Source organism: Patella vulgata, chromosome 8, assembly GCF_932274485.2.
Source record: "Patella vulgata chromosome 8, xgPatVulg1.2, whole genome shotgun sequence".
NCBI lineage: Eukaryota > Metazoa > Mollusca > Gastropoda > Patellidae > Patella > Patella vulgata.
In genome coordinates, this window is record NC_065886.2 from 32,068,825 (window position 1) to 32,095,866 (window position 27,042).

A 27,042-nucleotide genomic window follows, 5' to 3' on the forward strand; every position below is an offset into this window, starting at 1 on the left:
TGGTTCACAGGGATAAGAATCCCTCCTCTAACCCTAACCCTTCTGATGTTTAAAGGTACATTATATAAGATTAAGATAAAGGCCTGGCTGTTCTTACTAGATTTCTGTCAAATATACCTTTGGTTTTTAATTGTTTTGCTTTCCAGCTGAGAGTTTTAAATGTTTTATTTTGTACAGAATATGGAACTAAAGGGACAGATGTTACATCTGCAAGAGACAAATACATTGTTATATCTGGGTTCTCCAAGTGTGGAGAAGTTAGATGAGTTGATAGGTAAAGGTATATATATATCTGATATACCTATACATGATGCTACTAGAGATGTTATACTCGTGGGAGAACAGACAAAGGCACAGGTAAGATAATCATTTCATTTAATATATAGCGATTGACCTGGCATTACACAGGTAGAGACCTGAATCAAAGGGGTAGTACAACACCACCAGTCCTATTATATCACTTCCCAGTTTAAACGACCCTTATAATAATAATAATCATTTTCAGTCATTGTTACCACCACTGTACAATTGTAATTGTAGGTGCTGCAGAGACTATGGACAAAGAAAAAATATATGCACAGTGTTTATTGATTTTTCAACAATTTCTTATAATTACTGCCAGAGTTATGGCCCTTGATCACTTAGACCCTCTATGTTTAAGTTTATACACAACATTTCTGTTCATGACTATCAAATTTTAACTCTATCTGATAAGAATTTCACAGGTTGATACCCTTGGTCTGTTTTTAGTGTCTTGTAAATATTTGGGGAGTTTGGTAGCTAAATACTTTAATTACATGTACTTTAGATAATAAGGTCTGTCATTAGTTTTGATTCCTCACTTCTGTGTGACATTTTCGTGGTATTTGCCTGTCCAACCTCATGGAGGTTTCTTTAGATCCTCCCACTTCTTAAAATAAAATTGTACCTTATGTTAGTCCCAATGTGACCTGATTTGTGTTGAGTGGCGGTTGAAACAACTACATCATTTCTGCTTTGAATAAAAATTAATTTCTCATTTTCAATAACTTTATATTTCTGAATATATTTAAGATGGAAACCTTTTTGAAAATTTTTGGTCTTCCCATTAAAACCCCATATCTCTCTCTCTGTTGGTCTTCCCAATAAAACCTCTCTCTCTCTCTCTCTCGCTCTCTCTGTTTTTCTCTCTCTCTCTCTGCAGTTATGGACTGTTCAGGCAACTTTGTAATTTATTTCAGCTCATTTCTTCTTTCTTTCTTTTACTTTTTTGCCAAAATCAATTTTATCCTATTTATACTAAAATTGATTATGCATTTAGGAAAATTGTCTACTCAAGGTACTTAAGTGCATGATGGGATACATGTCTAATTATGTGATACATATCTTTGAAAAAAGACAAAATGATTGTGTCAAGTCATGTTCTTCCTGTTGCGTATGTTAGACAATATGGTCTGGAAGTATAAAACATGCGAAAAGCAACGTCTTTATACCAGAAATCAATTTTTAGCGGAAGCTTAAATACAAACAAATGTTTTTATAAACTGTTTTGTCTAGACCCTAAGTACATGATAGTCATGTTAATTCTGCTGTCGTGGCGATTGACTTGACCTCATCAAACGTTACCGTGGTGATTTATTCAAGCCACGATTTTTTATCTTATTATTGAAAACTTTTATAAAATTTTAATTGGAGTAATTAATAATAACTTGAGTTATCAAGCTTTAGAAAGATAAAAGAATCATGTTTTTAAACATTTAAAGTTGCGATGGGTCTATTCAAATTCAAGCCAGAATAATGTGTTGTCATTAATCTGTTTTTAATTTTGGGTTTAAAGCGTGCGCCTGAAATCACAAGGTCTGTCATTGATTGAGTCAAGTGGCGTTGTTTTGATTCCCCACTTGAACATGACAAGGAGTAGGGTTGCCTATCCAACCTCATGGTTTTTTTCTGGGCCGTCTGGTTTCCTCCTACTGCTACGAGCAAGTTTTCTTAGCGGTTTAGCGTAAACTGAATGTGAAATGGGATTGAACGTCCTTTTTTCTGCTCCGACTGGGCTAATGAAGAGGGGCGTTCGCCATACAGTGTGTTATGAGGGACCTCCCTCTCTTTCTCTCTTTGAGTTACCATTTATTGAAATCAAGTGGCGTGGTTTCATTTCCCCACTTGCACATGACAAGGAGTAGGGTTGTCTGGCAAACCTTATGAGTTTTCTCTGGTCCCCTCGTACTGCTAAAGACCCCAAATGACCAAGTTTGTGTCAAGTGGATGTCAAACTTTCTCTCTCTCTCTCTCTCTCTCTCTCTCTCTCTCCCTCTGATGTTCAATAAACATCATAGAATCAACTTTTTAAGATTGCAATCCTTCAAGCCAAAATATTTTAAGAATGCTGTCCTTTAAGCTAAAATATTTTGGCAATGTAGTCCTTTAAGCTAAAATATTTTAAGATTTAAAATGTTTTAAGAATCCGGAATTGAAGAAGGGTCACGTGTCCAGATAAATGATTTTGATGTCCAAACGACTCAATATTTTGAGCTGAAATTTTCAAACAAGGTCAATTCACCATTCCTCTATATTTTGGCGTTTAAATTTCATGCATGCACAGGCTTTTATTTCTGAGACTCTTTCAACATCGGGATGGTCCCTTTAAGCTAAAATGTTTTAAGAATGCAGTCCTTTAAGCTAAATAATTTAAGAATGGAGCCCTTTAAGCTAAATAGTTTAAGAGAGAGATGGGGTATAATGTCCACTTAACACAAACTAGGTCATTTGAGGACTAACACGTTATTCAATTTTTGTTTTCAATAATTCGCTTGCACATAAAGGTCTTTAGCCATAGAAAACCCATGAGGTTGGATAGACCTTATGATACAACCCACACAACAATCTCCTAATTAGTTGGGCAATTATAATTAATTTGTATAGAAGCCATGCAGAGATTACAACCTTGAATGTGATAGTGATTCCATTAAAACTATCTGTATTTGTCCTTCGTGACCATTCCACCTGTCAAGTCACATGGTCTTATTAATTCAAAAGTATGGGATATCTTTTGATTTGATTTGACTGTGCGGTCCTGTTATTGGCTCTAGAAAGCGTGACTTCCAGTTTACCCACCTTTTAAAATAAAATATCACGACCAATAATTATTGAAAAGATCCTGTTGACAAGTTCAAAGAAAATCTATAATTATAATATGTATGTTGTTCAGTTTTTGTGCTAATTTGACCTATTATGTATTAGTCATCATTTATTGTGGCTTTTTAAAAATCATTGAGTAATTATCAGCAATCTCTTTCTTTATTTTATGATTTTTAAATCAATAGGAAAGTAATTGTTTTTATTAGCCCACATTTTTATGTGGATGTATATTGTCGTCGTCCCTGTCCAATTTGTTTGTGGATACTCTACAGGTCACAATTTTTATCCGATTTTGACAAAACTTAAAATATAGGTTTATCTCCCAACAGTCTTAGTTTATTTCGATATTTGTGCATATCGGACCGTAACTACATGGCCCCTAATTGAACAAAAAATCGTGTCTTTAGCGTGTGGTCCTTCTAGAGGTCACAATTTTTATCCAGTTTAAAAAATTGTTTAAATATATCATCGTCACACCATTATGATGGTTGAGTTCGAATTTTGTGAAAATCGGACCCAAACTCCATGTATGCAAATATGTGTTAAAGTATGTAGTATCAGGGTTGTGGACCATCTAGAGGTCACAATTTTTATCCAATTTTGATGAAACTGAAAACATGACCATGTTTATATCCCAAAAATCTCTGTTCCTGTCGATATTCACTCATAACGGACCGTAACTTCCTGGATTATGACCCCTGATCGAAAAAATCTCGATTTTAACTTGTTGTCCCCCTAGAGGACACAATTTTTATACGATTTTAAAAAATTGTTTAAATATATAATCGCTACACCCCGATGATGATGGAGCTTGAATTTCGTAAAAATCTGACCGTAACTGTCTGTCAAAATGGCCGCTCCTTGAACGCAGATTTTGTAATAGTATATAATACCTTGGTTGTGGACCCGATTTTAGCTTGTTGTCCCCCTAGAGGACACAATTTTTATACGATTTTAAAAAATTGTTTAAATATATCATCGTTACACCCCGATGATGATGGAGCTTGAATTTCGTAAAAATCAGACCTTAACTGCCTGTCAAAATGGCCGCTCTTTGAACGCAGATGGTGTAAAAGTATGTAATACCATGGTTGTGGACCCGCTGGAGGTCACAATTTTTGTCCATTTTTGATGAAATTTTTATATATTTTTATATCCCAAAGATTTCAGTGAAATTCAGTCCCTTTCAATATTCGCACATTTCAAACTTCTTGGATTATGGCCCCTGATTGTACATGGGGGGGTTTGGGTGACCGAATGGTGTATTATATTGTAAGGTCTGTGATTGAACATTTCAGGATGGTCTGAAAAAACGCATGGTTTCCCTGAAACAAAGCATTGAACTGGCAACGAAAGCTGTCGAAGAAGAGAAGAAGAAGAACGTTGAGTTACTGAAAGATATATTTCCAAGTGACATCGCTCAAAAGCTATGGAGGGGTAAGAAATTTTTTTTTAAGTTTGATTGTAAATTATTTTTATAGCAGACAAGTGCCTCGACTAATTGCCCACATGGGGTTTAAGTTTAACGTCCAGAAACTAGGTAATTTCTGGACTAATATATGGTCCAATTTTGATTTCATTATTTGCTTATATATAAGGGTATTTAGTAGTGGGAGGAAGCTGGAGAACCTGGAGAAAACCTATGAGGTTGGACAGGTGACCCTACACCCGTACTCCTTGTCATGTACAAGTAGGAATCGAAACCACACCATTTGACTCAGTGACAGACCTTATGATGAAACAAGCATGCATTAACCATTCGACCACTCACTCTCTCCCCAAAATTACATAAACATGTAAAGTAAAATATGCAGAACATTACGAATCAACGAGTACATGTGTTCAGTCTTTCATTTAAATACTGTTGATTCATGTCATTTTCTGTAAAATACTTTAAAAAAAAAAAAAAGAAATTTACTCATGTATTTCACTCATGTATTTGTTACATACTACCCCCTACCCCTTGTTTTTGGGGTCAAATTCACTTTCTTTTGTTGGCTCACTGAAAAAGACATGGGTTCGCTAACCTGCAGGTCCTGTGTTCACTCCCTGGGTTGGCCGAAAAGTGAAGCTATGCAGTATGGAGGGCCTGAGTTGTTGGGATGGGACAAAAAAATGAGGTCCCATGTACACATTGGCGTGCAATTTGAAATATGAGTAGTCAGTAGTTTTGCTGTCTGGGCAAAATATCCTTCATAACTGTTGGAGACTTACAATGTACATATTTAGGATCATCTGTTCTTAGTTTCATGTACAGCTGTTGTTTTGGTACAAACAACAGAGGTTAAGGCAAGTCAGAGGACCTCAGGTCTGAGTTGAGTCCCAAGTTGCTGCACCACGAGTCCAAATCAAGTCCAAAATGCTGACTTTAGTACTGAGTCGAGTCCCAAGTCAGGTCTTTGATGCAAACAGTCATATATATTATTACGATGTCTTCACAAGTTTGAAAGGAGATAATTTCCTTAAACAGATTTACTGAACGATCAGAAAGCAATCCAGCAACCATCTATCAAGCTGACAAGGAATTATTGTTATCAAATGGAAATTGTGATTAAGTGCATGGGGTTAGAATGGATGCGGGCATGTTGTAATCTGTGATGTTTAAAATAGAAACATGTTTCAGTGTGGAAGATAATATAAGAGTCCATGTATTTGATAAGGTTGTTTATTTGCATGTATATTGTCGGGCTGCATCAGAGTATTGTGTGTGAGAGATAGAGAGGGATGGAGGGGAGAGGGAAAGAGTGAGAGAGTTTAACCTCCATTTGACACAAACTAGGTCATTTCGGACTAGCATATGGTTCAATTGTGGGTTTTCTCCGGTTTCCTCCCATTACTAATGACGTCTGTGGGATAGGAGATTATGGAAGTAAAATTGAACCATAAGTTAGGTCCGAAATGACCTAGTTTGTGTCAAGTTGAAATAAAACCCCATTTCTCCCCCTCCAATCCACCCCCTCTATCTCCTTCTTCTCTCTTTGTCTGTTCCGTTCAACAATGATCATACAAAACCATCCGGAAAAAGCATTTTAGGCTCGCACATTGAGTGAACGGCTGGAATTCTTCCTTTTCCGTAAATAAAAGCTCTTTATTCTGTTATTGTGGGCAAGTTGCGTGTGTGATATTATCTGGTGAAATGAAATTAAATGAGGTTAAATATCTTACTGTTCTGTTCCGACTGGGCTAATGGAGACAGTCATTATCTGATAACTGTTGTCTTTTTTATTTATTAAAATAACAGGAAGCCATTTGAATTTAATCAAAAGAAGGTTACTTTTCTGCATTGAGTGGGCTAATGAGGATGTGCATACACCAACAGTGTGCTAAGAGTAGGCTGTAGCAACACAATTTGGGAAATTTTTTCCTCATAGCACACTGGCATATGGTTGTCTTCATTGGCCTGGTTGGTGCAGAACAGGAGGATATTAAACTTTGTTTGATTTCATTTCATGTCTCTAATTATTCTGCCTCAGAAATATATACTAGTATCCAAAAAACAACATCCATACAGTGTGCTAATAAGGGTAGGCCGTAGAACCTGTGTCCAGGCAAAATTTCCCTCTTATGCTAGGTTCCAACTGCCGTGCGATGCGATGCAATGCGATGTGTTACAATAGGATTGTCCCTATGTGCAGATACGTTCGGATGCGTTTTGATACGATAACACGATTGCTATGACTGACCTCAATGTATCATAAGATCTGATAGGATCATCACGATTACTTCATGATTAAAACCATGATTTCAATAGTAGCGCGTATCGTGAGAGTAGGAACCTAGCATAAGCAAAGTATAACTACGGTTGGTGCAGAATGGCAAAACGTTAAACCTCATTTCATTTGAATTTCATGTCTAATACAGTACCTAAACAATAGTAAGACTGTATCCAAAAACAGTGTCACCAAAAACACAGATCATCACGACCTTTGGAACATAGTTCTTTGTTTTTGAGCAAGATGACAACTACAGGCACTCATGCTGTTGCTAAGGAAAACTCCATTAGTGGTGATAGGTTTTTACAAACTCCAAACCTAATGACTACACATAATCTTTGTAGATCAGAGCTGTGTTATTGTAATAAAACAGCCAATATAGTGTCTTATTGTTGACAGTTCATTAAGTTTTGAGGGACATATCATGACCAAGTCACCTTGGTTGTATTGTGTATTCATTAAAGATCCATTAGCTCTATTTTGATGCCTTATCAAAGGAAATGGCCAACGATCTGATCTTTTGATTATTTCGTTCTTTCATTACCTCCATCACTAGAACTCGGGTATCCTATAGTTTTTTCTGTTTTTGCAGTAGTTTCAGTCTTTAAAGATACAATACTTAAGATTTTAATAAAGATTTGGACATTCTTGATATAATAGTTCAAAAATAGATGATTAAAAAGAAAATATTCAAAATTTCAGTCAAATTACTTTATTTTGAATGAAGTTATCACTGTTGAAAGTTTGGACTGGAAATGGACATCAACTGTCTCCGCACCGTCTCCGAGAATTATCAAGTAACATTCTCAATGCCTATACAGTACCCTTAATTGTCATTCCTTTCATCGGCAGTCTCCGGGAATGACATCAGTGATTACCGGTAAATGTTAGCCATTTGTCAGCCATTTAATGATTTAATTTTAAATGGATGACTGTTTAATTCCATGCCATCTGAAGGTCTGCAGAGTTGATTTTGGGCTAGTTACGTACATAAAGGTGTAATTAATAATTTCTATAGAAAGACTTGCAATAGGCATATATAGCTCTTAACTGATGTATCTTTAATGTTTAGTTTCAAACCATATATGTTGACAAATTGTTAAAATTCATTGAGAATCACTGGAATATATTGGGTTGCATAGATTTAAATGGTCCGTTTAGATTAAATAATTAGTGTCAGGTTTTAAACCAGGAGGCATCAGAGTTTAATCTCAATATTGGCTTAGAAATATTTCAGAATTTTTCAGCATGGATTCCCAAGGTGCTGGTTAATGGAAGAGCATCTAATTGTTCTGATGGAAAGAAAAACCAAAGTCCTGTGTATATACATTGGAATTTGGAAATAAGAGTAGGCTGTATCTCTCATAGCAGTCTTCATTAGCTTAGTTGGTGCAGAACAGTAAAGAGACTTTACTAAAGATGTTAAACTCCATTTTATTTCATTGTTTAAAATTAGTAACAACTAAAACCTGGTATTCCATATAACTCATTAATTAAAATATTAATGTAAACATTAAAACTACATCTGTAAATATTTGTGCAATTTGCTAAATACATGTGTTTGTTATTATAATTAAGCATGACTGCCATAAACATTTCTAAAAGTTATGAATATTTACTTCCATGGTTTCAGCGGAATGGTTGCATGCCTACAAGTTATCGTCAACAATTATTGTTTTTGGAAAAGTTGCATACCTTCCCTATAAGTTGTTGTAAACAATTACTGTTTATTTTTAAAACATTTCATTATATATAAAGGCATAACTAATAAATGAATCAAAGAAAATATATAAGGGGACTAAAAAAAACAAAATACCGTTTGGTTTATAAAATGCACCATGTAATGTACATTTCAAGCATAGATGATCAAAGAATCGCATTGGTTTAGAAATAGAACCATATATTCATACATGGTTATCAATAACATTTCTTTGTAGGTATATCGATGACTCAGTACAGCAGAAGTATTTTATGAAATATTTTAATGACAACCAAACATGTAGTTTTCTATATTGTGCTCCAAGTCCAACCCCTGTAAACAATGCCTATCCTTTCATACCTTTTGATATCAATCTATGTGGTGTATAAGGGGGCATTGATCTGCTTCACATTATAAGTTATACACAATCACTTGACTATATCAACTATATAGAACTTGAAACAACAAGAGAGTCATTGTAGAAACATAGCTCTGATCCAAATAAAAATACAGTAATTGTTTTCCATAGAATTTTCGGTTTAATTTAATATGTTCAATTACTAAATGCCATTTAAACAGTGTATATACAGAACTTAATAAGTATACTGTGCTGTGTATGGAAAAGGCTACCCTTCTTTCAAAACCCCCTGTGTGTTGTAATTAGTATTGGTGCAGGGTCATACTGAAACACAGGGATGTAGCCAGGATTTGGTGACTGGTGTTAAAATATATTTGGCGAGCGGAGCGAGGCAAAAAAAAAATTTGGGAGGGGGCGTGGTCTTTTATGAAAATTAAACCCTTCTTGGTGTATTTTCAGAGCATCTGCTGCCTTTTGTATTTGGTTCAGTGCAAATCAAATTTCCATTTATATATTCAAATTTTACCAAATTCACATAATTTTCATCAATGATACAGGGATCTAAAAACTTTTTGACACCACCCAACCGAGCATAAAATTGTCCCACCCCACTCTGTTTCTCTGGATAGATAAGTTGAGGACCTTTGGGTATTTATTGTTTTGTTGGGTTTTTTTTCAAATATTACTTTATTACTTTGAGATTAAAAATTATTAAAACGGTGTTTGTGTTTTATTTGAGTACAACCAATTATGACAACGGGTAGATATTGATAATTAAAACACATTGTATTATTTGACTTGTTTGTAAAGTTGTTGTACGTGTCTCACGAATATTATTATTATTACGGTGGAATGAGAATCAGGTCAGGCAGAAACTGAGAAAGCTCTCATCGTCCTCCTAATCCTACTCTCAGGCCGTAGCAAATCCACGGTCAACACAGGTAAGAAATAAAATAAGATCATCGTGAAAATTTGCAGGCACGTGTTGGACAATTACGAAATTCAAACCTTTAACATTGGAGTGCCGTAAATTGGTCTGGGTGACCTATTTACGGCAAATAAACAAATATAAAGACCGTAGAATAATTGTAAAATGAATAGACCTAGGCCTACACATTTTCTAAGTATAAATAAACAAAATACCAATACATCTTTCATTAAACTAATTTGGGATGATAGGGTCTACTACGGCACACAAAAATAAATTATGCCGTGACAGACATGGTTTGCGTACGTCGGCTTTTACCATGGCTTTGCCGTTTAATTGCTGTGGTAAATTTCGAGCGCCAAGTTTGTGTACAGAGAAGGACGAAGGGGTTTAAATACGACTGGGCCTTTTTCGATTTTTTCTTTGTGCTGGGCAGCAAAAAATAGTGCCGGGCGCAGGCGCCGGACAGCGTGGCTACATCTTTAAAAATGTGCCTGCAAAAAAAAATTTTCAAGCAAATGTGCCTGCGCACGCCGTGTGCGGAAATATCGATGCCTGATATTGTGCATAGATCGGATGTGCTTTCTTTATATAGACTGATGCCACATCTTTTTGGGGAGTGGGTTAATTGAGCCCACTGAAGATCACCATGTCTTTTATCTATGCAAGTGACATAATTTCGATCCCATGCTTTTTTCGAGACAGGGAGAAGTGATGTCTGACTTACCATAATTTTTTTATCAGTTGCTGCCAGCTTCCAAGAGAACTTTTTAAATATAGATAAACCAAGTATTAGTCCTGACATGCCTTAGTGATGGATGAATCTTAGTGTTGGCCTAGAAAGTTTTGGATTTTCCTTCATGGATTTTTCTATCTGTGGTGTAAGACAGAGGGTGGGCGCGGGGCTGAGGTCCTGTGTACACAATGATTTGCACGTAAAAGAATCCTTCGTAGTTTGAATGTGATATAAGAGATGGTCGTCTTTGTTGACCCAGTCGGAGCCAATCTGATTACAATACAGATCCATATTTTGTTTCATTTTTTTTTTACTTTCGATGGCCTACACTACATGAAGATCTGACAAGTTGTAGCGATGGGTCGTGTCAGAGGTCATACGAGCGGCTTTTGACCCTATGGCGTCAGACATTTGATTAACCAATCAGCATTGATGTTTCTAATGGATTACTCACAGTTCTGTGCAAAACACGCCTAAAGCTTGCCGTAACAGACCGTTTCATTGGCTAATACATAATCCAGAACACGTCAATGATAACAACTCTTCCAGAGTGTAGGATATATATAACCCCATTTCATTTCATTTCTTTTCTTATTATTTACTTGTAAAATTCATATTATATTTGTTCTTATATATTATATAGCAAAGATTATTGAGATCAATATTATTCGAATCAAAATGCATGTAGTACACACAAGATGAATTTATTGAGTTACACATGAATTGGTGTACTTGATAACAAATTGAGGAAGTGAAACCTAATCTATAACATGAATAACTCATGCATAATCAACTGTAATCATAAACTTGCCTTGGATATTTAAATATCTGTTTTTCTATCACTCGAGGAATGAAATGACTGTAGTTTGTTTTAACATGTGTGGCTGGCGTTTTCAGGAGGTTGTCTGACATATTATTATGTCAGTCCACATGTCATGGTTTCTGAGAGAAATCGGAGACATCTATAACCTGCCACTTTATTATTATAGATAACATTTAGTCCTGATGGGTCCCCACCCGGGTTCTTAATCCATTTGGAAACGAACCCGCCAGAAATTGGGTTGTAAGGTCCCATTAGGAAATATGGTAATTATAAGCTCATTGTCCCTTTAATATAATCAGACTTCAACAAAAAGAATTCTTGATAATTTATTCTGTTGAATGTGAGAGAGAGAGAAATGGGGTTTAACGTCCACTCGACACAAACCAGGTCATTCCGGGACCAACACATGGTTTAATTTTTATTTACATAATTCGCTTGCGCGTAGGGGTCTTTAGCAGTGGGAGGAAACCGGAGGCCCCGAAGAAAACCCACGAGGTTGGACAGGCGATCCTACTCCTTGCCACGTACAACCGGGGATTCGAAACCACGCCAGTCGACTCAATGACAGACTCTATGATACGACGCCCGCACACTAACCATTCAGCCATCCAACCCCCCCTGTTGAATGTTCTAATCTGAAGAGGATAATATATGTAATTACCTCAAAAAATGACAAATAGGTACATTTCAACCAAAGACTGTCCTCATTTATTTGTATTCCTCCCACCATTTATTTTTTTACTTTTGTCCATTTCTCTTCATTTCATTTATATTTTCATTTTATTTTCACACCCCAATTTATCAGTTGAATCCTGTTTTAAATGGCACACAACATTACCAAAATATTATAGTCTAGATCAACTTGAAGACAGATTTCATGAAGACGTTGACCGGATTTCATTAAGACATTGACGTTGGACTTGTGATTTGATTTGGACATTTATATCATAATTATGCTCCTGAATTCTACTTCATTTAATAAATCAAGTCCCAGTAAATCCCATAAATTATTTGCCGATAATTAATAGTCGATGGAAAGGTTTGTAGTGGATGCCATATTTCATCGACAGCGAGATAGAAGACTATAAATTGCTAAGCCTGCTTAATTATGATTATAAGTTGATTAAAAGATTATCTGACCAAGGGGTCAAGGAGATGTCGTAAATAAGGAATATGATGACCAAGATAAGTAATATGAGTTTCATAGCTTTAAAAATGAAATCGTATATTTACCATTTTGTAAACATTTCTTTGCCAACATTACTGTAAATTGATCAAAACTGTAGAGGTCTTGTACATGCAAAAAAAACCTTTATGGAACAACATAACAAGCTGCATGTGTACACATTGGCATGTATGTAAGAGAACCCTTGAAGATGGAATTCGAAATAAAGAATAGGCTGCAGCACTGCATGGAAAGCTTCTATGTTCATTAGACTGATTATTGCATAAAAGTAGGTTATTAAACCCCATTTCATTTCATTTATGATTCAGTCATGTTTTGCAATAATTAGTATGCTATTGGCATAAAACCCTTTTGTCAGTGGTTAGAAAATTAGAATGACTTAATCAAAATATAAAACCAGGTCGAATCCATATTTTGTATTCATAAGCAACTTATAATGAAATATGACTTGAATGAAGTTGTTGCTTGTTATTTTTTTTTTTGCAATTATCGTAAGGGAAATGCCAGTAGCATAAATCAAGACTCGCTAATACTGTTGTTTAACTTGAGAAAAATCTACCCACTTTGAAGCTCACGATTTTTAAGCCGCAACTAAGACACAAATAATTCACAAGTAAATGCTTCAAGATGCATTATGTAAGATCTTAATCTGCCTATTGTCTATCTTTCTTTTGATCTCAAATGTTATATTGATTATTAGACACTTATTCACATGACAAACCCATAATCAACTCTCCAGGTCATCAGATGGTTGGGATTTTTAACAGATTGAAACTTGATTGCCATTTGATATTTTGATTTAAAAGTGGATAATTGAAACTCTGTTTATCATAACAATGGTAGCTATTCATATCAAAACTTCAAACAGGGGTAACTTTGCTCATGATTAAGTAATTGGACTGAAATTTTCAATATATTGATTTTTCATTACCTATTTTTAAACTATTATAGCGTGAACTGTCATCTGTTTATCTAACATAATACATCTTTAAGCAACATAATGCATTCTTAGCATGGTCAGGTGCTAAGCTGTGAAAAATTAGACATCATCCGAAAAATTCAGATAATAATCACAGGTTTTAAATAAAATATTATTTTTATTCTTGTCAAATGGGGGTGGGGGATTGGGAGGTTGTTAGGGGGTGCACAGGGGTGCACGTTGGATCATAATGTTGGTGACTGAGTCAAGTGGCATGACAAGGTGTAGTGTTGCCTGTCCAATTCCCTCCCATTGCTAAAGATCCCTAATAGAATTATGGAAATAAAATTAACCATGTTGTGTCGTAAAATTGCGTAGTCTATGTCGATTGGACTTTAAACCCCATTTCTTTCTTTCTGTTTTTGATGGTTTTTTGGTGTTTTAAGACAAATACTGTTTTTACACTACATAATAAAACTGTTTTGGGTGTTTTAAAAGAAATGAAGTTTTTAAAGTGTTTAGGTGTTTGGTTTTTTTTAAATTATGTTTTTACAGTGCATTATATTAAATTGTTTTGGGGTGTTTTTTTGGTGTTTTGAATATGATACTGTTTTTGGTGTTCTAGAAGAAATGCTGGTTTTCACATTATGTGATAGAACTATTTTGTGGTGTTTTAAAAGAAATGGTGGTGCTTTTGCTGTTTAAGAGAAATAATTTGTTAACATTAGCCTACATGATAAAACTGATTTTGGTGTGATATCCAAGGAGTACTTATGTCTTAAGTCATTGATTTCTGATCCCTGTGATATTAAACAATATGGCCATTGGGGGTGGTGGTTGTATATATATAGCTGCTAGACATATATCATTCAATATCTGTATATAGAATACTTGTATACCAATCCTTCAAATACATGCAACCTCGCAATCACCTTTATCTGGAAATGTCCATACGATATATCTTCTCTCATTCTCAATGTAAAAGCTTTTAACATCTCGTCTATAGATCGTTCTTAACGGCATCAAATACTCTTTCAGAAAGATGCTCATCGCGCGATCTGGAGCGCGTATCTTTAACAATATCTCTTCTTAATACCCTTCTAGAAAACGGTGAATGGAACTCAAAAACAATTCAATGAACCTATTTATCTGAATCCAATAACCCAACCTAATTACGTCATTTATCAATATTTCGCACTGTGACAAGTAACTGGGTAACCTTAACAGGTTTTTTTCCTACAGGCGGTGATCTTCTACTAAGAGACAGATTCAATATTTGTTGTAACTCCCCATCATTGAGTCTTTGAGAGACCAAAATGAATATGTCCATTAGTAGAATTTAGCGCGGACATCTACGATCATTCCCCCCCATATTGGTTTAGCTCTTGTCGTCTGTAAACACAAAATAGCAGCCATGTTAGGTTTTATTTTTTGTATCAACAGTGATTACAGATTACCCTACTGTGCCAGATTCACATTTGCGGTTAAAAAAACGGTATCAAATTCCAGAACTTGTGGAGTACGAATTGCTACGTATTGAAATAACATTCTGGTTATTTGAATACGCATTGCCTCTGGCATTAAGTGAATGGACACGATTTAATATAGTCTAGAGCTACTGGTGATTTCACTGTTATGCTGATATTGATACCGTTAATAAACCCATAATACTCTGATAATGCAAACACTGTCTTCCCAAAATTAATTTCTTGTGTGACCATTCAAGCAAATACAAAAACAATATTTGATTTTTTATAATTATGTTTACACTGGTAGAGTTTAATTTTAAAGTCATTTTTAGATAAAAATACAAGTTTTAGAAATAAAGTCATCATTCCTGTCACTAGTTGTTAATTTTCATCTGCTGTGAGCACAAAACACGTCCAGATATATCCAATATTTTATAGATGTTTAGATGTACGTTTTTATTACTTGGTATACATGAGCATCTTTTTAAAAAATATCTTTTTATTTACAAATACAAGTTCGGTATGATACAATCTGATTAAAATACAGATCTATATTTCGTTTCGTTTTTTTATACTTTCGATGGCCTACACTACATGAAGATCTGACAAGTTATAGCGATAGGTCACGTCAGGGGTCAAAAGACCGACTTATGACCCTATGACGTCAGACATTTGATTAACCAATCAGCATTGGTGTTACTAACACGCCCAAAGCTCGCCGTAACAGACCGATTGATTGGCTTATCCCTGACACTATTCAGAACACAAGTTAAATAACAACTCTTCCAGATCCAAGTGTAGTAAAGACAAGTAAAACGAAATTTTGAACTATAAAAACGAAACGAAATAGGATCTGTGTTTTAACCAGATTGGGTATGATACATATGTTTATCTGAATATTTAAAAGCACACATTTCTTTATAAAAAGAATTCTCATAATGGTTCTCACACAGATTTGAGAATAAGGGGCATTTGGTAGTTCAAGAGATCTCATTAATTTTTGTACGATTCCCGAGATATTTCAATCTCCAATTTAGCATGTATGATCAAGAAGCCAAGGCTGGATTAACCATTAAGTAAATAAACACATGCTTTGGACATCATGAGAAGAGTGGCACAACAGAATTTTTGTTCTGTAAGATGACCAATTAAAAATATCTTATTTAGATTTTATGGTCTTTTAATTGATTTTACATTGTTTTTTGTCTTTTCCTACTGTTCTCTTCTTTGTCTCAATATATATAATAATGATGTGCATAAAACCTCAGAATAACTTTAACCATGTGCTTAATGGATTGTTTATGGTTTATAAATGTTTACATTTTGAATTGCATACTAAAGTATATATGGGTGCACAAAAATCTTCTAAGTGCTTACCCGGTAATTAGGGCCTCAATTAATCAGAATCCATGTTAAATATATTTAATGGAAGGTGTTTTTCATGAGGCAGGGCGTGCAATATCACTTTTGTTTGGAGCTAGGAGGTTGGGTAGCTGAGTAGTTCTTCTAATATTGTAACATCTAGCATTGAATCGAATGGCATTGTTTCAAACCCACGCTTGCACGTTACACAGAATAGTTTTGCCTGCCTAACGTTGTAGTTATTCTCTGGGCCCACCTGTTTCCTCCCACTTATAGAAACCCCTAAACACCAGCAAATTGTAAAAATAAAAATCTACCACATGTTTTACCAAAATGACAAATTTAAGTAGACATATTACCTCGTGATAAGCTGTAATATATGAATACAGTTTTTTGGACATATTTTTTCCAGATGAAGCCGTTGAGCCGATGAAAGTTGATGATGTGACAATGTTATTTAGTGATATTGTTGGATTTACGGCTATCTGTGCCACATGTACACCCATGCAGGTTGTCAACATGCTCAACTCACTCTACACACATTTTGATACATCGTGTGGCATCATTGATGTTTATAAGGTAAGCAACTTATATTTACTGTCCAGGTATGCCTTGAGTCACGGTAGCTCACTGAAGATTTTTCAGTGTGGTTCCAGTTTGTCAAAGTTGTGGGACTGGGATGGGATGAAAATAATAAATAAGAGTAGCCAGGAGTGCTGCTGTCTGTGCAGAATTTTCATCATAGCTAGCACTCTGTATAGTGTATGTCTGTCATCATTAGCCCAGCCAGTGCAAACAGTAGGCCGTTAGATTGTTTTTTTATATTCGTAACAACAGTAGTTGACCATCAAGGCTCATTCCCAATTCATTTTATCATTAAATTTTTTAATCTTGTTGGTGTTTTAATTCATTTCCATCTCCGCCATCCAATGGTGTAGGAAGTTGATTGTAGGCATGTCATGTCAAATAGTTTATATAACCTTTGAAAAGGAACCACAGTGGCTAAGTGAGTAAGACATTGGCTCGCTAGCCTGGAGGTCGCAGGTTCGCTCCTGGTGTTGGCCGAGAAAGTTCATCAGGATTTTCCGGCATGGTTTCCCTTGTTAGTGGTGCAGGAAGGAGGGCCTGAAAAGTACAGCTGTCTAGTCGGTCAGATGGGATGAAAACCGAGGTCCCATGGTATACGCTTTGGCAGGCATTTGGAATTCGATATAAGAGTAGGCTCTAGTGCCGCTATCCGGACAAAATTTCTCTCATAGCACACTGTATGGCATATGCCTGTCTTCATTAGCCCAGTCATAGCTGAACAGTAGGACGTCAAACTCCATTTCATTTCTTTTATAACTTTTGAAGCCAAAATAAAGACCCACAATGGCAGATTTTACTCTTACATAACCCATCTTTAAGGTTCCAAAGAATAGATATTTATTACCATAGATTCTTTAAGAAATATATGTTTCAATGACTGTAAGGTTATTACATGGGTATGACTTCCTTGTTAGATTATCTCACATTTAATTAAATAACTCTATTATTTATGATCAGTTAATTTGTTTAACTCTCTAACCGCCCAATAAATCAATGTTTGCTGAACACAGGTACCCAAAGGTTATTGGGGTTCATTTGATATATGACCAAAAACTCTCCTATATATTATTGGAAGTACTAATAAACTTTCCCTATATTTTTGTATTAGGCCATACAAAAAAATATTCGGGTTCTCTGATAATCCTCCGTTACTTAAAAAGGGCCACATGATCTGATTTTATTTTGAAAAATAAGGAATAAAAAAATCTCATTAATTATTGCACGTAGATATTTCCCCCCTAATTTACAGGAAGCAACTTGAATGAAATTTGAATGAAACCGGAAATGTACCATATATTCATTTATCAAATATACAACACTGATAAATAAATGTTTTTATCATAAGTGATACTGGATAATCATTCATTAATTGTAGAGGCCTGAAATGTTTTTATCATAAATGATACTGGATAATCATGCATTACTATAACATGATAATATAATTGTAGTGGCCTGAAATGTGATGTTTATGAGAAGTCATTTAGCCTTCTAGTGATTCATTAAAACCTCCTTCCCACATCAGATATTTTTTGAAGGAATATAGTCTGTGAACCAGGCCCCAGGTTTCACAAAACAGTCTCAGACTTAAGTTAAGATTTAACTCAACTTATTCGCCTTATTTTAACTAAAATATTATAGCCCTTTATAAAACGTTTGTTGTTTTAAAGTATCAATACATCAATAAGAAGAAAATATTTGTGTTTCTGGATCAAAGATATTTCTCTTAACAGTGATTGAAAGTTCAGTAAATTCTTAAAGTTGAGAATGCTTTGTGAAACTGGAGCCAGAATAATATATTTTTTTGTATGGCTTGAGGTATATGGGATCCACGGTGGCTTAGCAGGTATGACGTTGGCTCGCTAAACTGGAGATTGGCCGAGAAAGTTCACCAGGATTTTCTGGCAGGGTTCCCCCTTGTCAGTGGGACTGGCAAGGGACAACGTATAGTCATTTGGATGGGATGAAAAACCGAGGTCCTGTGTACACATTGGTGTGCACATAAAAGATCCCTTGGCAGGAATTCAATATAAGAGTAGGCCGTAGTGCCTCTATCCGAGTAAATTTCCCTCATAGTACACTGTATGGCGTATACCAATGCCCGCCTTTATTAGCCCAGTCGGAGTAGAACATTAAATCCCATTTCATTTCATTTGAATTAATATATTATTTAAAATGTATTATGGATATTTATAAAACTCTGACGAATGCTGGTGTTACTTGTGGGACTTTAAACTGGGTTCCGTTCGTTTCTCAACAGACTAACAAAACACAAAAAAAATCCTTCAAGAAATAAACATGAAAGGCTTGTTTGATGTCGAGCAAGGAATAAACTGTTACAGACAATTAGAGAACCATTGTAAATCATATAATAGAAACATTTAAATTGCTTTAATTAATAAAGATTCATGTTTAAAGACAATGCTATGAATTAGGTCATTTGTCTGGGCATGTGCATGCGGACAATGAACTGTCAATGTGTAGCAAGAGCTGACTCAAAATCAGACTCAATTGATCAGTCGTATCCACTGGTCAAATGACTCAAGTTGACTCAATGACAGACAATATGAGAGAGAGAGAGAGAGAGAGAGAGAGAGAGAGAGTGTCTCATGTACAATCTGGAAATCAAAACCACTTGGCTCAAGGACAGACTTAAAGGGACAATAACACTCTTGCTGGCTTGAAAGCTCCAGAAAATAAATAATATCTCTATCTAAGTACTAGATGTTTAAGTGTCCTACCTGTTGTGTAAATTATCCATTACATCCTATTTTATTTGTCCAGAGGGTTCGAAAATATTTTTAAATCGAAGTTTCATTTGAAAAGGTTTACGTTAGACGTTCAAACCAATATGTTGAATTTTTCAAAATTTTTAAATAAGGTGAGTTAAGATGAAATTTGTATCATCAATTAATTGAAATATTGTAAAATAGTACAATTTGTTGACCAGAATAAAGATTGAGACATATTATTCAGTTACAACAAGAGTGGTATTGAGCCTTTAAGAGTATTGAAAATTTCAGTCAAATTACTTAAAGTTATGAGTGTCTCAATTTTTACTACAAAAAGCCAATTACCGGTATTAAGTTTTATTGTCATATTAAACAAAATCTCCACTGTCAGTCCTTTTATTGAGTGACATCCATTGTAAGCTTTAATGATCTAATTGATTCAATGCCCTTCCAATGGCTTGTCAAGTGAATAAATGTTTAAATAATAATTTAAAGAACAGCAGTAGGCAGATTTAGCTCTTACATAATACATCTTTAAATAAATGAAATGAAATAAAATAGGGTTTAACATCCACATCTTTAATAAGTTTTGTTTTTTATTGATAGAGACTGTTTGTAACTTTATTTAACATATTGAAACTATGTATAATAAGTGTTGTTATTTTATTCAACAGATTGAGACTATTTGTTATTTTATTCAACAGATTGAGACTGTTTATGTAATAATAAGTTTTGTTATTTTATTCAACAGATTGAGACTATTTGTTATTTTATTTAACAGATTGAAACTATGTATAATACGTTTTGTTATTTTATTAAACAGATTGAGACAATCGGAGATGCATATTGTGTAGCTGGTGGTTTGCATAAGGCCAGTGATTACCATGCCCACCAAATAGCCTGGATGGGTCTCAAAATGATGGAAGCGGCTAAAAATGAGAAATCACATGATGGTAACATGATCAAAGTAAGTAAATCATATATTTCTATTTTACACTGCAGCAACCTTGTTCTCGAATACTTTAAGTCTTGAATTGTCAATGGAGGGATTTGAAACCTGTTTCATTTCATTGCTTGATAAAGACTAGAGAAGCCTAGTCAAAACATCGCTCAATATTAAACTGTAATTATATTCCATGTTCTTGTATCTTCGTAAATACTGAACAGAATTGAAAGATGTTTTGGGCTTATCCAACTTTGACAATATTATAGTTTTCAAGGAATTCAACATCCCTCAAATGATGATTCCCTGCTTTGTCATGAACAAGATTGCAGGATTATTTTCAGTTGATTTCCTATCTTTTTGTTATAGTTCTTATTCTACTCTGACCAAATGACAGACGCTAGAGGGATTGTGCCTAGTGGGGGCACGATATATCGTTGAATCGATGTATCGTAATTCACCTTCTCACAATTCGCTTATTGAGTTGCGAGCCTCTGAATCGATTGTTTATGATATTTTTTTTGTCTCCTCAGTACCTAATCCATTACTCTTAATTAAATACCCTTAAATGGTTTCGGTCCTTATTTTGATCCATATGAATATTGTGACATATGTTAGTCCTATGACCTAGTTTTTGTTGAACTCTCTCTCTCTCTCTCTCTCTCTCTCAGTTTTCTACATCATTTCTGTCTCGGAGTGGTGGTGGTTTCATTTGGAAGGTGCTGGTTCAACAACCAGTAGGTCTGGGGTTCGATCCATGTACATGCTGGTGTGTACATAAAGATCGGCAGTTGTAATTCGATGAAGATTAGGCAGAAAGCCACTGTTTTGGCAAAATTCCCTTCATGGGTGTATGCCCATCCCCATTAGCCCAGTCATTCTGAAAAGTAGGATGCTAAACTGTATTTCACCATTTCATTTCCTACCATAAGCAAAGAAAATGAATGGGGAATGCCCAAGTGAATGGGGGAGCGACATCTGGAGAGAACGGGATCCATACGTAGACCGTCTTTTCTGGGTCCCGATCCAAACTCAACTAGCAGATGCTATCCAGCAGGACCCACTACTAAAATGTCAGCTTTTAGAAACAGATTTATTCAATTCATCAATTATTTCTGGCTTAGTTTACAATATTAAATCTCCATAATCTTCCAGTTCTTTTTCTTTTCTTTTCCTTTCTCCTTTATCATTCTAACAGATCTTTGACTTGGACTATCTATATTATTATCTACACTCTAGAAATATACCTCTCTAATTAGGTTTTGGCACATTGGGACACCTGGCCTTAATTTCCAGCCCGTTTTTCTAGGTTATACACAAACCCTGGTATAAGGCAAACATGGAAACCCCGGTAAAACGCCAGACCCCGGTAACCCCGCCAACACCCAAACCAGGGTGAAATTCTAGCAGGTTCCCAACATAGTATATTATAGAACTTCACAAGCCAGATTAATCAGTTTGAAGAGTTCAATACAAATAAAACTAGTACTGGTAACTGCTAAGTAGGGATAATTGGTCTAATTGCCCATTTTATCTATTCTATAAAAAATAAAGGAGTCCCTGTTATTGTTCTTTGATAACTGTCATTATTATCTCGATTAATACAAAACATTTATATAGAGTTTCTTCTCCAAAGTGCTTTAAGTAAGAGCTTTAAAAAGAATATAAAATTGCATGCCAATATCCTACGTTAAAATGGCCTTCTGGAAATCTATGTAAATACTACTAAAGTAAAAAGCCATTCATAGTTATTAGTGAAAGGTAAATGTACTGTATTTTAAAAGGCATGCAAATAAAGGAATGAAGTTGGTAATTAGCGATGTAGCGAGGCGGGGTTGAAGTTTAATTCTGTCTAAAGTGAGCTAAAGTGATCTGAAGTGTGTATAATTTACATTAACAACTGACGTACCACTAGTCATTATAGTGTTTATTAACCTTCACTCGATTCCTGTATACAATAAATACTATAAAATACATTCTGTTGATATGAGGGGGTTGGCTGGCAGGATGGTTTAATGCATGTGCCTTTGATCATAAGTTGTCATTGAGTCTAGTGGTATGTATATATACTCTTCAAAAAAAGAGAGAGAGAGAGAAATGGGGTTTAACGTCCACTCGACACAAACTAGGTCATTTCGGGACTAACATATGGTTTAATTTTATTTCAATAATTCGCTTGTGCATAGGGGTCTTTAGCAGTGGGAGGAAACCGGAGGACCCGGAGAAAACCCACGAGGTTGGACAGGCGACTCTACTCCTTATCACGTGCTCTCTTCAAAAAAAGTAGGGGATATTGAAATGCAAATACCTATGCAGGTTGTGATATGATAAATAGTCATGGACACTTGACATGCTTTGAGAGTATGTTCACAGATAAAGAACTTATCGCCCCAACAGAACCACTGAGCTGCACATGCGACACGCAATAGTGCCATACACATGGAAGGGGTTCATTGTCAAATTTGACACTTCAAGGAAGGGTTGATGAAAACTGCCGCTTGCTGGTTTATCCTATCCATGTTTGCTTTCCTATCGGTTCTTGCATAAGATTTACTGTTTAGCGTATCTTTGCTTTAGTGTGTTACGTTTAATTTGATTGGGAGACGTACAGTGTTCGTCGACATCAACGTCAACCGACAACACTGCAAGAATTGGCCGTGGCACTGCAAGAGGAATGGGTCAGATTGCCCCAAATCGTGATTAGACGGTTGATTAGGAGGATGCCACAACAAATTGCTGAATGTCTGAGGATTGGTGGAGCATTTAATTTACTCATTATTAAGACAAAAATCAAAAACGTCCATTTTCACTTTTGATGGTGTAATTCTTTGTGAGTAAATGGGTCCGTCAGATAAGCTGCCCATATGAACTGTTTATGTTCATGTGTAGCCAATTGGCCTGTTATTAACATACACTGGTTACCTCTAATAAAAACAGCAGTGCATTTCTGCAGTTTTGTATTGTTTCTGAAAATCCCCTACTTTTTTTGAAGAGTATATTTAAACAAGGAGAGTGGGGTCACCTGTCCAACATCGAGGATTTTCACGTAGGTGTATCATTTGATCAAGTGCCATGGTTTCGATCCAAAGACTGTATGTGACAAGGAGTAGGTTCACCTGTAGGGGGTTTCGATTCCCTTGTTGTACGTGACAAGGAGTAGGGTCGCCTGTCCAACCTTGTGGGTTTTCTCCGGGTCCTCTGGTTTCCTCCCACTGCTACAGACCCCTACACGCAAGCGAATTATTGAAATAAAATTGAACCATGTGTTAGTCCCGAAATGACCTAGTTTGTGTTGAGTGAACATTAAACTCGATTTCTCTCTCTTTCTCTCTTTTCTGCGGGTAGTCTGGTTTCCTACAGTAGGGCCTACAAGCAAGCAAATTGTCAAAATAAAATTGTATCATATGCTAGTCCCAAAATTTACTTTATTTTATGTGGACCATTCAGATAAATTGGGTTTGTCTGTTGAAATGAAATGTTATTTGATGGGGTTTTAAGCTCCTACTGTTCTGCTCCGTCTGGGCTTATGAAGACAGACATACACCATGCAGCGCTACGGCCTATTCTTACATCGAATTTGAACTAGCAAGGGATCTTTTAAGTGTACAACAGTGTGTGCATATGACGTCGGTTTTTATCCTATCCGAACTACTATATGTTGTCCCTTGCCAAGCCATCTGTCCTGCACCATTAACAAGGTGGAACCCTGCCGGAAAATCCTGATGAACTTTCTCGGCCAACACAGGGATCGAACATGCGACCTCATGTTTAGTGAGCCAACGTCATACCCGCTGAGCCACCATGGCTCCCATATATCAATACCTCAGGCAGTAACCATTAACAAGGTGGAAAATCCAGGTGATCTTTCTCGGTAAACTCAGGGATCAAACACAGGACCTCCAGGTTATCGAGCAATCTCTTAATTAATCATATAGCCGACGTGGCGCCCTTCTTCGAAGAGAGTCTATGTCAATAATATTTTATCCTTTTACTATAAAGTTTGACGTTTGTTAAATAATGATTTATAAGTTTCAAGTGTATATAAATTTGTTAATCTCTTCTTAAATTATTAGATATATACTTTAAAAGGTTTTGAAGGGTTATCAAGTTTATAAGCAATAGGTAGTGAAAGGTATAATGACTGAAACAGTATATTCTTAATCTTCCTAGATGCTGCTTCATATATAATCTTGATAGATGTTGCGTCATGTATAGGGGGGTTGGATGCTTTATCATAAGGTCTGTCATTGGGTCAGTTGGCATGGTTTCGATTCCCCGGTTGTATGTGACAAGGAGTAGGGTCGCCTGTCCAACCTCATGGGTTTTCTCCAGGTCTTCTGGTTTCCTCCCACTGTTAAAGACCCCTACGTGCAGGCTAATTATTAATATAAGATTGAACCATATGTTAGTGCAGAAATGAGCTAGTTTGTGTTGAGTGGATCCCATTTCTGTCACTCACTCTCTCACGTCATATATAAAACATGACAATTTTATGGAATACGAATTACTTAGATCTTTATATCTAGTAATGTTTTGACAAGGGTTTTCCCCGTTTCTTTATCAATCCAAAAATTAGTTTAGAGATTCACTTATTCGGTGTAGTTTTATAGTGTAATAGTAAGTGTAATAGGACTTTATTACGCATTATATACACAAGACAAACCTGTGAACAAGGAAAAAAACTACACAGATATATTGCAAGCAATAAACATCAAATCACGAGAATCGATCCGGGGTCATGTTTTTGTAATAATTCAACCAACTCAAGACAGTACTATTTCTAGAAACAAATATTTTGATAAAATTTTTAAATCTTTATGGAAAACTAATAGGGAAAAAAATATTATCCAATTACTGATGTTTATTGAGAACAATTTTTTAAATAGAAACATTTTGGAAAAAACAGATTAAAAAGACATGATGGGTGTTTTAAGGTGATCACGATCAAATTGGAGGCCATTTATTGCAACCAACACAAGACATTAGTAAAAGTGTTATTGTTGCGAAGGATGACAGCCATGATTTGCGGATTATCAAACAAAAATAACTTACTCAACGGGTGTTAAAAGTCTTACAGACTTGTGGTGACCCCTTGTCATTAGCCAGAAAGTCATTTGACACGTTTCAGATTTATTTCTTAATTGCCAGCCCCAGGTCTTATTTTTCCCATTCTTTGTCGCCATTTTTGTGGAGAATAAATGTGATTCTTCACAATTTTATACATTATTATTTCGTTAGCGCCACAACTGTGTAAAAATCGGTTCAAATCCCTTCCGCTAAGACACCGAGATCTTGTAGTTAATTGGATCCTTGCGGCATCGCTGGCTACTTAAGTAGCAACAAAGAAAACATTTATTTAGAGGCTGTGTGATTTTATGTCTAAATAGCGACAACAAAAGCCGATTTGGATCGAGGTGAAAAGCCTGAAGTTATGTTAATACCTCATGCTGTGTCTTTACGCCAATTAAAGGTGACCATCAATGTATAAGAGAGGTGAACTTTTGTTTAAAGATGCAAAAAGAGGTCTTGTGATTACCGTAATGTTGTTTAACCTGTTCCAATTACAGCGGCTAGAAAGATTTGTGTGGAATAATGACACAGACTTTACAAATAAAAGAACAATATACCAGTAATTCTGATACCATTTACTTATGGACCGAGGCCTTTTACTGTGTAAAGTGGCAAATATTTTGAATTATTGAAATAAAATTTAATCATATGATAGTCCCAAAATGACTTACTTTGTGTTGAGTGGACATTAAACCCCATTTCTCTCTTTCTCATTAATAAGTGATGGTTTTAAAACCTTAGTGACATAATTTAATGCTTAGTGACTAGTAAACATTATGCATTGAATCTGTTTGTGAATAAAAATCATTTGTTCATTAGTAAACCAAAGCCCAGTTTAAACAGAGCGGTGTCCTAGGCAAGACAAGAATTGTAGGGAACCTACGGCTAAGAAAAGATTATTTTATATCCTTTCGAATGGCACTCATGCATAACAAACAATTAAACGGTCTGCAATACAAGAAGAAATTATATAATATCTGATCAAATGGGAAATCTATTCAGTTCTGAATGGCATATAGGCACGGAAATGACATATAATGGCACAGAACTGTTACAACTATTGAAATCACCCAATTGTTGAGTTGTTATAGTTAAGAATGATTTGCGTCGTGGTTTATTACTCACCCAGTCTGGAGTTTAATAGTTTTTTTCTCTTTTTGCCAGTGCAATCAAACTGAAAACATAAATAAAACTATATGAAAGAAATTTACGTCTGTAATCGCTGATTTTGTAATTGCTGGCACCGGGTCATCGTTATTCAGATTATCATTCTCATTATCATCAGAAACGATATATTCAAGCCTTGACAATAGGCATCTGTCACAGACTTTGTCCAGTACAAATTATCACTAAAGGTACCCACAGTGTCAGACACAAATTGTCCCATGACATTTATATT

The 27,042-nt window shown here is 35.5% G+C and overlaps 1 protein-coding gene across 1 annotated transcript in view; it reads left to right on the plus strand.

The window, feature by feature from the left end:
- Positions 1–27,042, plus strand: part of LOC126829944 (guanylate cyclase soluble subunit alpha-2) — an 86,662-nt gene that overhangs the window by 51,627 nt on the left and 7,993 nt on the right. Inside the window, exons 5-8 of the mRNA XM_050560143.2 lie at positions 178–357; positions 4,419–4,557; positions 16,726–16,892; positions 20,454–20,597. Coding sequence (XP_050416100.2) covers positions 178–357; positions 4,419–4,557; positions 16,726–16,892; positions 20,454–20,597 — 630 coding nt within the window. The remainder of the gene's footprint in view (positions 1–177; positions 358–4,418; positions 4,558–16,725; positions 16,893–20,453; positions 20,598–27,042) is intronic.